At 31.1% G+C, this 14,886-nt stretch overlaps 1 protein-coding gene across 3 annotated transcripts in view; it reads left to right on the top strand.

Moving 5' to 3' along the window:
• Positions 1-12,933, top strand: part of LOC123505854 (large neutral amino acids transporter small subunit 1-like) — a 134,670-nt gene extending 121,737 nt beyond the window's left edge. For 2 of the 3 annotated variants that reach the window (XM_045257644.1, XM_045257643.1), the window contains exon 10: positions 9,553-12,933. In XM_045257644.1, coding sequence (XP_045113579.1) covers positions 9,553-9,620 — 68 coding nt within the window. In that variant the 3' untranslated portion in view covers positions 9,621-12,933. Of the gene's footprint in view, positions 1-9,183; positions 9,243-9,552 lie in introns of all 3 variants that reach the window. The other variant, XM_045257645.1, reaches the window with a different exon arrangement.
• Positions 12,934-14,886: the final 1,953 nt, after the last annotated feature.

Genomic DNA, 14,886 nt, shown 5'->3' with positions numbered 1-14,886 from the left:
ATATATATATATATATATATATATATATATATATATATATATATATATATATATATATATATATATATATATATATATATATATATATATATATATATATATATATATATATATATATATATATATATATATATATATATATATATATATATATATATATATATATATATATATATATATATATATATATATATATATATATATATATATATATATATATATATATATATATATATATATATATATATATATATATATATATATATATATATATATATATATATATATATATATATATATATATATATATATATATATATATATATATATATATATATATATATATATATATATATATATATATATATATATATATATATATATATATATATATATATATATATATATATATATATATATATATATATATATATATATATATATATATATATATATATATATATATATATATATATATATATATATATATATATATATATATATATATATATATATATATATATATATATATATATATATATATATATATATATATATATATATATATATATATATATATATATATATATATATATATATATATATATATATATATATATATATATATATATATATATATATATATATATATATATATATATATATATATATATATATATATATATATATATATATATATATATATATATATATATATATATATATATATATATATATATATATATATATATATATATATATATATATATATATATATATATATATATATATATATATATATATATATATATATATATATATATATATATATATATATATATATATATATATATATATATATATATATATATATATATATATATATATATATATATATATATATATATATATATATATATATATATATATATATATATATATATATATATATATATATATATATATATATATATATATATATATATATATATATATATATATATATATATATATATATATATATATATATATATATATATATATATATATATATATATATATATATATATATATATATATATATATATATATATATATATATATATATATATATATATATATATATATATATATATATATATATATATATATATATATATATATATATATATATATATATATATATATATATATATATATATATATATATATATATATATATATATATATATATATATATATATATATATATATATATATATATATATATATATATATATATATATATATATATATATATATATATATATATATATATATATATATATATATATATATATATATATATATATATATATATATATATATATATATATATATATATATATATATATATATATATATATATATATATATATATATATATATATATATATATATATATATATATATATATATATATATATATATATATATATATATATATATATATATATATATATATATATATATATATATATATATATATATATATATATATATATATATATATATATATATATATATATATATATATATATATATATATATATATATATATATATATATATATATATATATATATATATATATATATATATATATATATATATATATATATATATATATATATATATATATATATATATATATATATATATATATATATATATATATATATATATATATATATATATATATATATATATATATATATATATATATATATATATATATATATATATATATATATATATATATATATATATATATATATATATATATATATATATATATATATATATATATATATATATATATATATATATATATATATATATATATATATATATTTCAACTCAGTTTTGAGAATTCAGAGATTTACAGTGTAGCTATATATATATATATATATATATATATATATATATATATATATATATATATATATATATATATATATATATATATAGGCTATTTCAACTCAGTTTTTGAGAATTCAGAGATTTACAGTGTAGCTATATATACATACAGTATATATATATATATATATATATATATATATATATATATATATATATATATATATATATATATATATATATATATATATATATATATATATATATATATATGTGTGTGTGTGTGTGTGGTTATTTCAACTCAGTTTTTGAGAATTCAGAGATTAAGTTATTCTCATTTCACCACACCTCTGATGGTTCCTCCAGCATATTTTTTGTTGGTGCACATAACAGTGAGATGAAAATTTTTACATTCTCATTACATCATTGTACATAATTATACCATAGAAATTTTGGTTTACTTACAAATAAAGCTGTGAAATAAACTTCCAAAAGCATTTGATGCACACACACAATGGATACAAAGGGTGGTGTGTCCCACCGCTGAACACCATTGCACGTTGTGCTTACCCACCACACGCCTGTACCATGTGGACATCATAGCTCAGTGGCAGAGAAATTTGATATCTGCATGTTCATTCTTGAGAAAAGAAAGTTTGAAAGGGAGATGATTAAATATTTACTTATTTTTGCAAATCAAAGGCACTTGAAAGTAGAAAAAAAAGGACACTGAAAAGAAACTGCCCTTTCAAATAGATACCATATTTGAATTACAAAATAATTTTATTAATGTAATGATGAATGACTGTGAACTGTTGTTCTTCATTGCATCTTTACTAGATTTGTATTCTCTCAGGAAGTTCACATCATCCAAGTATACTGCACTGTTTGGCTGTTACACATAGTAGAAACATCTTCTGTAAATGCATATGTATTAGTGAACATTTTGGCATATTTATTGTTTTCCTATGTGAGGCACACCATTATCATATGATAATATTAGGAATTGGATTTTTATTTTTATGCTTGTTCATTAATACAGTAGATACTCAAGTAAATTTCATCATACATAATACCATATTTTACTTGTTTGTTCATTTCATTATATAGATGTTTTATGTAAGAGTGTAATTTTGAAGAAAAGAGAGCGCATTTGAGTGCCAGTTCCTAGAGATTCAAATATAAAAATCAAATAATGTTAGAAAAGTGTCTCGAAATCTTGAAATCTTGAAAAGTTCAAGTCATATGAAAGAGGAAATATAGAAGCAGCCTGGGATGTCAGAGTTTATGAGAAAGGGATAGTTGATGGAGGATACCAGTCAGTCCTTGCATGAGAGAGGTACACAGAATAGAGATGAGAGAAAAAGAGAAAGTCATATGCAGCAATGGTGTAGGAGAAAGTTTGCAAAATCAGAAGATAAATTTACATGAAAATAGTGGTAGAAGATGGTAAGAGATGCAACACTGTAGTTATGAGAGACAATTGCACATCTGCAGAAGATCAAGCCAATTTGGTGAAATGATTTTACCACATTCATCCACTTAATTGACCCAATAGGTTTAACATCTTTAACGAAGTTGGTATCACAGCCATGTGGCCCAGACAATTCTTTAGACACTCACTGGAAATTTTTTGACCACCAGGCAGCATCCTAACAATTAACTAAACAAAGTTTGGTCATTGCAATAGATGGCAGGAGGTTGAATAGCTGAATTTATTATGCTGAGTCAAGAAAGAGGACAGAAGTCCTGCAATACTGCAGTAGCCAATCTTTGCACTAACAGTCATCTAGAGGTTTCATATGTTCAGTGCATGCATCTCATTTTCCGTGACTTTATATAATACTTTAGCCTTGAGATGGACATATTTTATTATTCAGATTCATAACCTTTAAAGTTTTAGTAAGTAAATTGATTGATTAATGGTAGAGAAATAAAAGGAAAAATCAAGTAAATTGTTATTTTTTTTTTAAACAAGCAATAGAAATATAATATAATGTACAGTAAGCCCCCGCACGTGGCGAATTAATTAGTCTGGCAAAACTACCGCCAAGTGCAAATTTTGCCAAGCACGAGTTTTTATATCATATAAATTGCCTAAAAAATGCCTCAATTAGTCTTTAGTCATTGCCAAAGTCCCTCTTTTGACCCCTAAAATACTATCTTTCGAGCTGAAATAAAATCTTTTGACTTCACATATCAGAACACATGTACAAAAACAGGCCAATAAACAATAAATAAACCTAATAAGACACAATATAAAGGCTGTAACTCCCTTTTTTCCACCCGTTTCCCTTGCCCACTTTCGTCCTTGCCCACCATTGTCTTTACCTCCACCGGTACCACCTGTTGTGCCGGTAGAGGCCATGTTGGCAGAAAATCGCCAGAATTTGTTCCCACGCTACCAGAACAGAGGGTACCACAAACAAAATGGCTGAAGGATACTCTCACACTGCGTTGTGATAGGTTTAGAGAGAGGTCTGATATCACCGGGGAGCTGCGTGGTTCACCGTGCAGCCACCATGGGACCGCCAAGTTTGAACTGAAATTGCCAAATGTGCACTGTGTGGTCCATGGCCACCCTACCACCAAAAGTGAACTTCGCCAAGCTGAAATTCGGCAAGTTCTGGGACTTACTGTACACCAAATGCAGCAACATTAATGTTTTGATATGATGTAATAATAGACTATATGATGTGATATTTTAGTGTAATGGTAACACTTACTAGATTGATATTTGAATTACCTTTTCTTGAATGCCATCCTCTACATGGAAGTTAAAGCAAGACTATAATAGGCTGTTCATTTATTTTGTGTGGAAATAGGTACACTTGTTTTATTTTTTAAGACCTCTCTCTCTCTCTCTCTCTCTCTCTCTCTCTCTCTCTCTCTCTCTCTCTCTCTCTCTCTCTCTCTCTCTCTCTCTCTCTCTCTCTCTCTCTCTCTCTCTCTCTCTCTCTCTCTCTCTCTCTCTCTCTCTCTCTCTCTCTCTCTCTCTCTCTCTCTCTCTCTCTCTCTCTCTCTCTCTCTCTCTCTCTCTCACACACACACACACACACACACACACACACACACACACACACACACACACACACACACACCGGTAGCTCAGTGGTTAGAGCGCTGGCTTCACAAGCCAGAGGACCGGGTTCGATTCCCCGGCCGGGTGGAGATATTTGGGTGTGTCTCCTTTCACGTAGCCCCTGTTCACCTAGCAGTGAGTAGGTACGTGATGTAAATCGAGGAGTTGTGACCTTGTTGCCCGGTGTGTGGTGTGTGCCTGGTCTCAGGCCTATCCAAATATCGGAAATAATGAGCTCTGAGCTCGTTCCGTTGGGTAACGCCTGGCTGTCTCGTCAGAGACTGCAGCAGATCAAACAGTGAAACACACACACACACACACACAGAATATGTCCTCCTAAAGAAGAAGGAAAGAAAGATTGGTTTAACGCAAGGTGTGCTAGGGCAAAGGAGAAAAAAGATGAAGTATGGAAAAGGTGGTGGAGAAATAGAAATCCAGTAAATAAAGAAAACTTAAAGGCAGCAAGAAATGAATATGTTAAGGTGAGAAAGGAAGAGGAAAGGAACTATGAAAAGGACATTTTCAAAAAATGTAAGGAGCAACTAAAATTGTTCTACAGATTCATAAATGGAAAAATAAGGCAAAGAGAAACAATAGAAAGGATAAAAGGAGAGAACGGTATAGTGGAAGACCCAGAAAGTGTGGCAGAACTATTAAATAATAAATTTCAAGAGGTCTTTACTAAGGAATCCAAATTTGAAAGGCCACAGGGTAATAGAGAGACTGTCTATATGAAAGAGATTAAAGTAACCAAGCTTTAAATAAAAGAGTTAATGAAGGTATTGGATGAAGAAAAGGCAATGGGACCGAATGAAGTCTCAGGCAGAATACTGAAAGAATGTAGGGAAGAACTAGCATGTCCTATATACATCATAAAATGCTTAATAGAAAATGGAACAGTACCAGTAGAATGGAAAAGAGCTGAGGTGGTTCCCATATATAAGAGCAGAAGGAAGGAAAAACCTTTAAATTAGAGACCGGTATCAGTAACTAGTGTAATATGCAAGATGTGTGAAAGAGTTATAAAGAAACAATGGATTGAGTTTCTTGAAGACAATAAATTACTATCAAATAGCCAATTTGGTATTAGAAAAGGGCAGTCATGTGTAATAAATTTACTGACTTTCTACTCTAGAATAGTTGACAGAGTACAAGAGAGAAAGGGATGGATTGACTGTATTTATTTGGATAAAGTGCCACATGCAAGATTACTGTGGAAGTTAGAGGAGAAGGGTGGCTTAAAAGGAAGTACATTGAGATGGATGGAAAATTATTTGAGGGGAAGAGAAATAAGAATGGTAGTTAAAGATATGAAGTCCAAGTGGAGAGCAGTAGAAAGCGGAGTGCCACGGGTGTCAGTATTGGTGCCAATACTTTTTCTCACATACATAAACGACATGCCGAAAGGAGTGAACAGCTACAAAAATCTGTTTGTGGATGATGTGAAACTGTGCAGAGATATAAAGCAAAAAGAAGATTGTGAAATACTGCAGGAAGACCTAAATAAGATTTGGGAATGGAGATAAAAAGTGGGAGATGGAATTCAATGTGGACAAAAGCCATGTCATGGAAATGGAAAAGAGTGAAAGATGACCAGTGGGAATCTATAAGATGGGAGATGGAGTAGAACTGGAGAAAGTAAAAAAGGAAAAGGATTTGGGAGTGACGATAGAAGAGAATAATCAACCGGCAAGCCATATTGATACAAAAAGAAACACTTAAGGAAACTGGAGAGACTACAAAAAATGGCTACAAGAATGGTCCCAGAATTTGAAGGGTTGACATATGAGGAGAGACTAAAGGCTATGGATCTTCCAACATTGGAGCAGAGAAGGGAGAGAGGGGATCTCATACAAGTTTATAAATTGATAAATGGAATGGACCAAGTGGACAATGAGTATCTGATCCTGAGAGAAGAATATGCCAGTCGAAGCACAAGATCACATAGTAAGAAGCTGAGGAAGGGAAGATGTGTAAGAGATATTATAAAGTATAGTTTCCCGCAAAGATGTGTTGAGACGTGGAACAGTTTGAATGAAGAAGTAGTGTCTGCAACGAGTGTGCATAGTTTTAAAGTAAGATTGGATAAGTGTAGATATGGAGACGGGGCCACACGAGCATAAAGCCCATGCCCTGTAAAACTACAACTAGGTAAATACAACTAGGTAAAAACACACACACACACACACACACACAGTGTGTGGTCCCTGTTCACCCAGCAGTAAATAGGTATGGGATGTAACTCGAGGGGTTGTGGCCTCGCTTTCCCAGTGTGTGGAGTGTGTTGTGGTGTCAGTCCTACCCGAAGATTGGTCTATGAGCTCTGAGCTCGCTCCGTAATGGGGAAGACTGGCTGGATGACCAGCAGGCGCCCGTGTCGAATTACACACACTGCGTAGTGTAGTGGTTAGGACGCTTGACTCACAATCGAGAGGGCCGGGTTCGAGTCCCGGGAAGCGGTGAGGCAAATGGGCAAGCCTCTTAATGTGTGGCCCCTGTTCACCTAGCAGTAAATAGGTACGGGATGTAATTCGAGGGGTTGTGGCCTTGCCTTCCTGGTGTGTGTTGTGTGTGGTGTGGTCTCAGTCCTACCCAAAAATTGGTCTATGAGCTTTGAGCTCGCTCCGTAATGGGGAAGACTGGCTGGGTGACCACCAAGCGTCTGAGGTGAATTACACTGCGTTGTGAAGTGATTAGCACACTTGGCTGACAACCGAGAGGTCACAGGTTCGAGTCTGAGGCAAATGAACGAGCCTCTTAATGTGTAGCCCCTGTTCACCTAGCAACAAGTAGATATGGGATGTAATTTGAAAGGTTGTGGCCTCGCTTTCCTGGTGTGTGGAGTGTGTTCTGGTCTCAGTCCTACCGGAAGATCAATCTATGAGCTCTGAGTTTGCACTGTAATGGGAATTACTGTCTGGGTGACCAGCAGGTGACCGTGAGTATATAACACACACACACACACACACACACACACACACACACACACACACACACACACACACACACACGCACACACAAGTGCCTATGTATTTTACAGGTTTTCAGTTGAATAGGTGTTTTCATCTCCATTGTGTTACATTATCAAAGGACTTCTGTACAATAATTGTTATCAAAGTTGTGCCTGGAGTAAGGCTATGGGCCTGAAGTTGCACTGTCAGTCTAATGTATATACCATAAAAGTGAAAAATTCCACAAATTGGCAATGTATATAACATATATACCATGAGTGAAAAATTCCACTAATTGATCTCAGTGAGAATAGAGCTAAATAGGTCCTTGACTGCATGAGATCATGGAATGGCCCAGCTACAAGATTGCTTCCCAGTCTTTCCAGTGTTGGGTTCATTCATTGAGCTATGCTGTCAAGAGGTCACATTCTACTCACACACCTTTCAGATTAATTTGTCATCGTGCCTCAAGTGTGGACTACATTGCTGTAGTAGTACTTTGTTTTCATGGATGCTGGATCATTGTGGCTTCTTATTTGTGTTTTCATTCCTTTTTCTTTTTCAACCCCATCAGAGGTGTTTACACAAGTTATGCAGAAAGCGATGGTGGTGGTGCCTGCGGAAGGGAAAAGTTGTTGAAATGTTATGTTGTTGGGAATCAAATGTAGGTAGCAGTGGTGGTCACAGCTAGCTGCTTTTATCATTTGCATGATTTGGCCATGCTGTAATTTTAATATCACTCTTCAAAGAAGTTTAGTATATTTTCAAGTGTATCTTTCTTTAAAATTATTTTATATGTAATAATTTCATGCTCTAATTTTTTGTCTTTTATATTTTATTTCAAACTTCTTGTTGATTATACTTACATTACACCCACCAGTTCTCTTACATTTTTTTCTATTCTTCATTATCTGTACAAAATCAGTACATTTTTCTTTGATTTAGGGTAAGTGTGTTAGGTCAAAAATAATATTAAACACCAGCCTAATTGAACATCAATTGCCTTATTGAAATCGTATTCTGTTTGCAGTTTGCATGTGACAGTCCTTTACTGTTTGATTTTGTGACCACCTTTAATGTTTGTTTAATGCTGTGTATCCTTACTCTTTTCAGTTATAATGGCATTCACTTTGAATGGATGCCTTTGTTTTATTATTTTGTAAATCAGTGTGGTGTGTCTTCTGCTTGCCTCATGTGACCAGTATTTTTGTTAGTGGCATTGTGACAATCATGTTTGCCTGTCCTTCCTCAGGAAAAATGACAACACAGCTCCAGAAGTCTATGATGGTTGTCCGTCCACAAACTTAATAGGTATAATGAAATTCTGCACCTCACTGTCATTGCACCTTTTTATTTTAAGTCATCTTGAGTTTCACTTTTTTGCTTTCTATAAGTTTTTCATAGCACCTCTTTTATTCACAGAATTTATATTGCAAGTTATAAATTTCATGTTAATCAGTTTTTTTAAGTAATACTATAAAAAGATATTAGATTATATTTAATAGTATAATAATTAACTTATCTAATTTATTGAAAAAAAAATAAATAAAATATATATATATGTATATATATATATAAGCTAGATAGATTCAATGGCTAATGCTAATGAACCACCTTTCAGGCAAGGTCAACCGATTGCTGCAGAAGCTCATGATGGTGTGCCAACCAGAGAAAGCTGCCAAACTGTAAAGTGAGGCTCCTTTGGGAAGACAATAAGCAAGTATGGATCATTCTACTCCACTGTTGAAACCTTCAGCAGGAATAAAGAAGCCAGGACCGTTCCACATGTGCTGCATTTGCCTCATGTGTAAAACCTACTCTAAGACATTTTCTTTTTTTCAAACATGGCAATTATGAGAAGATACAATGAGAACAGTAATGTTATTATAAATTTTTTTATTCTTATTCCTCTCTAGAAAGGTTAGTAGTAGTTATTACCTTTTGACAGTGACACTATGAGCCATGACAGTGGTGCCTATCATGATAATTTGAGTGGTGAGGAGCTCTTCATTTAGTGATGCTTGTGATGAACAGTCCTGCTTGGTTGTTGATTGAGGCTTATCAGAAAGAGCTAATGTTTCCATGTTCCTTAATGGTTAGTATTCAGACTGGCTCACCATGACAAAGGCTTCTAAATGGCTGCTTAGATGGATGAAGACAGCTTGTATAAGCCAGTTGTGTTGAAAGTTTACTGTTCTCATTGGTGGCATGTCTCAGTCCTTTGTGCCTCAGGCTAGAGTATAAAGTAAAAGCATCTAATGCTCTTGTATTACAAAAAAAATAGTAGAAAAGTTCTTGTTTACAGTAGTACTGAGCTACAAAGACAAGTTTTGTTTGAGTATGGAATTATTTCAGATGCAATGTGGAGTTACTGTGATATTTGCTCTTTTGTGTTCAATTGTCTGGAATGGGCAGCCTTGTTATTTCTATTGAAAGTCTCTTTTATTCTGTCTTCTAGGATTTTTATTTATGTTACAATTTAGTAATATATATATATATATATATATATATATATATATATATATATATATATATATATATATATATATATATATATATATATATATATATATATATATATATATATATATATATATATATATATATATATATATATATATATATATATATATATATATATATATATATATATATTCTTAAAGCTGACAATGAACATTTTTGTGCCAGAATTCTAGGATGCACAGCTCATGCAAATTCTACTTAGAGGACAGTTTGTAGTGACTGACAGGAGCTTACAACATCACAGTGACATACAAACTGTATGATTTTCTGATTTTTCTTCAATCTTTATATATTGTAAGATTTTTTTTCTTTTCTTTTTTCTTTTTTTTGGGGGGTCCTAAATATAATTGTATACTTGTTTCACATATTTGCAATGCATCAAGTTTATAGAAAACTCAGTCATATAGATCTGAAACTATCAAGCATCATGAAAAGATTACATTGTGGAAATTTTCATACATTATGAAAATATGAAACTGTATGCCTTCACAAGACCAGTAGGGTGAAGTAATTGGTAGATGATATTTTTTTGAGTTTTAATAATATTTTTTTTTAAATGATGCATTATTTTTATATATTCATAGTGGTTGAAAGTGATAAAAGGACTAAGAAAAGAATTTACAGATTTCATTTGTTAAGGATTCTTATACATATATGATACATATATGAATGACTTCCAAATATTGCAAGGTATTATTTATATGCAGTGATCATCCTTGATTGCTTGTAGTTTTCTTTTTTTTTTTTTTTTTTTTTGTATTTTTCTAGATTACATTTTTACCTTGCGGAATGCATAGCATTTACACAAAAGCCCCTGCATTTGCAAACTCACCACTCATAAACTTGAATTATATATGAGTTGGTAAAATTAATTAACCTTTTTTGGCAAAATATGAAAAGCACATACTTCTATTTTGATTGATTGCCTGCATCATTTTGCCTCCAGTTGCTTGGCAGCTTGACTGCCATCCTTAGTGGTATCATTATGAAAGATGTTAGTATAGAGGCATTTCCTTTGACAATGGTCTTCCTTAAGGCAAACACCATTTTCATCAACCTACCAGAACAATCAAGATACATATAGGTAATAAATGCTCTCTAATTATACAAGTGCCAAAACTAAGCCAGAGTAAAAAAAAAAATATTTTCACTGAAGCTACACATAACATCATAGACCTGTTCAGATTTATACTTTCTCTCATCAAGATACCTCTCTCTCTCTTCATCCACATGTCCACAATGGCAGCTCACAATTTAGTGGACATTAGTAGCCCACCTGAGACTTCAGACCTTACATAATACAGAATCCAGACTTGTGCTAAGTATTGACTTTGCTATTTTATTCATATACATACAAAGAAATAAGTTTATAAATGTATGCATTTATTAATCTTATATAAAGTAATATGCAATTTGATTATTTCAGTTGCTGACATATATATGTTCATGAACAGAAATATTATGACAAATCATTTCTTTAGAAATGCTCATTGATGGAACTTAGTTTTCATCAGTAAAAACAGACAATCTTTAAGATGAGCCAATATTTTCTAAAATGATGCAAGGGATTGAATAATAATACTTTCATATGTAAAAGTATTGATGGTCTATAAGGTAAATTATTCATGACAAAAATGGCAATTACAATCTTGTGGCACTGAAGAGATACAAAAAAGTTGACATAATGAGAGAATGGCAAATGTATGACCTTGTGGCACTGAAGATACAAAGAAAATGACTTAATGAGAGAATGGCAAATGTATGACTTCTGAGCTGTGTTGTCTGAGCTGCCAACTCAAGATCCATCAGGTATCTTGTGATTTTTTTTCTTTTTTGCCAGAATACCATGGTTTTTTCATTTCATAACTATATCATACTTTGTCCTAAACACTGTTATAGATATTTATGTATGTATTACATATGATGCAAAGGCTATTTCCAATTTTTATTCATTATAAGGTGTCATTTAACAGAATAGTCATGAATGCAGGGGCTAGTGTGCTGAGAGAGAAAAAGAGATGAATTCCAACAAACATAAAAGAACAATCCTATATCCCAGAAGATGTATTGCATACCTCAGTCATGTATGATAATAATCTCATTTCATAAGCACTGAGATACAACAGTTGTGAGACCAATACATCAATACTCAGTACTTGTACATTTCCACCATGAGTTCCTTGATAATCATTGCACACGCTGTTGGGATCGTGCACCAGCAACACCTTCAATATCCAGGACCCTCAAGGCATCATCCTCTGCTATGGGCTACTCATTTTATTCATTTTTATATTGCAATTCATACATATAAGACACAAATCAGTAAGCAGAAAAGGGGGTCCTGAATGTTGAAAGGTATTGTTTGATTGTTTATAAATAGTTGGGACCATTGTAAAGGACATTGGGCCTGAGTGAATGCATAGTTCAGTTTTGGTATGTATGGAAATTCTTAAAAAAGTGAATAGACAATTAAATATAACCTGTTGTTGTTCTTGTCCAGTTTTTATGTAGTGACCTGGAGGACACTGTGACCTCCCTTGTGATGGTGTCAGATTGTGAAACAAACAAATGCATAGTATACAGTAGAGTGTGATCAATGTTCACCTTTTTCATAGTTACTGTGTCTTAATTGGTGTGCCACATAAAGTCAAGAGATGAACTGATATAATATACCCCTTTGTGAAGAGCTACATTCTCTCCCATTCATGATACAAATTGCCACCTTCATCTTGCTTCCACATTATGTTGGTCAGATTCTTGTGGACACATAGCTTCAAAGGCTTTATATCATGAAAGAAGGCAGTTTTGACTTACATGCATAAAAAACACATATACACATATGTATATAAGTGATCACACATGATGATGAAAGTCAGCCAGCTCATATAACAGTTATGAGAGATGATTGTTTTTTAATGGAGTGATGAAAGTTTCAACATGTTTCCCAAAACAACATGGGAATGTGTCTTAAGAGAAGCAGGGAGGTAAGGCTGAGCTGTCACCCTGAGGTATCTCAAAGCATGGGAAATGGTGATATGATGGTATCTAAAATCAAAATGCACATTCATTTAATGTACTATTGTACTATACAAGATAAACATGCAAGGTAAGTCAAGAGCTAATGTTATGGTGCATATACACAATTAGACATGAAATGCAATAGTTTCGGACACATAAGAAGATAGACAAGTGCAATTAATATCCTGCTCTCTCTCTCTCTCTCTCTCTCTCTCTCTCTCTCTCTCTCTCTCTCTCTCTCTCTCTCTCTCTCAAAGTATACAACGGATTCACAGAGCCTTGAAGACTTCATATGCTATATTTTCAATACAAGTAAATGCAAAAAGTAGATTCTGTATTTTCCTGGACAACACAATGTTCTGCTCTACTTGATGTGCATTGTATGTGCCTTTGAAACTCTGCAGCACACTGAATTAAGCCAGCAAGTAACCCTCATAGTTGTAACAGAATCAACAATTAAGTCTGCAAAGTGTTTAGCTTGAAGAACGATGTAGATCCAAGAGGAAGGTGTCAATGGATACCAAGAAAACTTTTATTGTATTGTACTGTTCCAAAATGTACCAATAAGCAGTTAGAGTGCATGTGAGAATGAGCTAATCTTTGTTGTAATTGTAAATGTTGTTGTAGGAGATATTACTGTCTACATGCCTCCCTGGCTGTGCTTATCTCACAGGGAAAAAGAATTCACAGATGAAACTGATAAATTATGAAAAATTGAATGACAAAACAGTGGGCAAGGTTAAGGAAATTTATACTCAGCGAAAAGTATTCACTTCACCAATTCAGCACTTTAGAAAATTGTGTATAATTTGAGTAAAATTACTTTGATTTACAAGTGCATAAACTTTGTTTGTGTTGTGTTTTTATTGTATAACGAAGTGTGCAAGATTACCTTAGAATGCTAATGTTCATAATCTCAACCACACCAATGATGTGCTTCCATGAGATCCCTTGTCACCAAATTGTGTAAATTTTTAATATGCATTAAAGTCTTCCAATATATTTTCCTAGAATCACCCAAAGCTCTATCAGGCAGTGGTTTCCAAACTGCATAAATCTTCCACATGACTGCCTTCAGTTAATAGGTACTATTTTACATAATATATAAATCACATGCTTCTGAGGAAGCAGTGAAACATATGTCAATGAAAAATATTTTTAATAAATATAAAGTGCATTTTCTTAGCCAAGATTTAGGCTGTTGTTTCAAATTGGATGTTGAAGCTAAAATTTGTTTGATAATTCATTATTTGCTCATTCACCTCTAGGTGGGAATAAGTATGAACATATGATATTGAAAATATTTGTGTTTCCAATTCCAGCAGTTAATGTGAACATTAGTTAATGGAGTGTGACACAAAAATGTATTAAATATGAAACTACTTCAGAAATATATCAAGAAATTAATGATTAA

The sequence above is a fragment of the Portunus trituberculatus genome, chromosome 18 (genome assembly GCF_017591435.1).
Source record: "Portunus trituberculatus isolate SZX2019 chromosome 18, ASM1759143v1, whole genome shotgun sequence".
NCBI classification, from domain to species: Eukaryota; Metazoa; Arthropoda; class Malacostraca; order Decapoda; family Portunidae; genus Portunus; species Portunus trituberculatus.
Note: the sequence above shows the minus strand (reverse complement) of the source record. Positions and strands in the feature narration are given on the sequence as shown.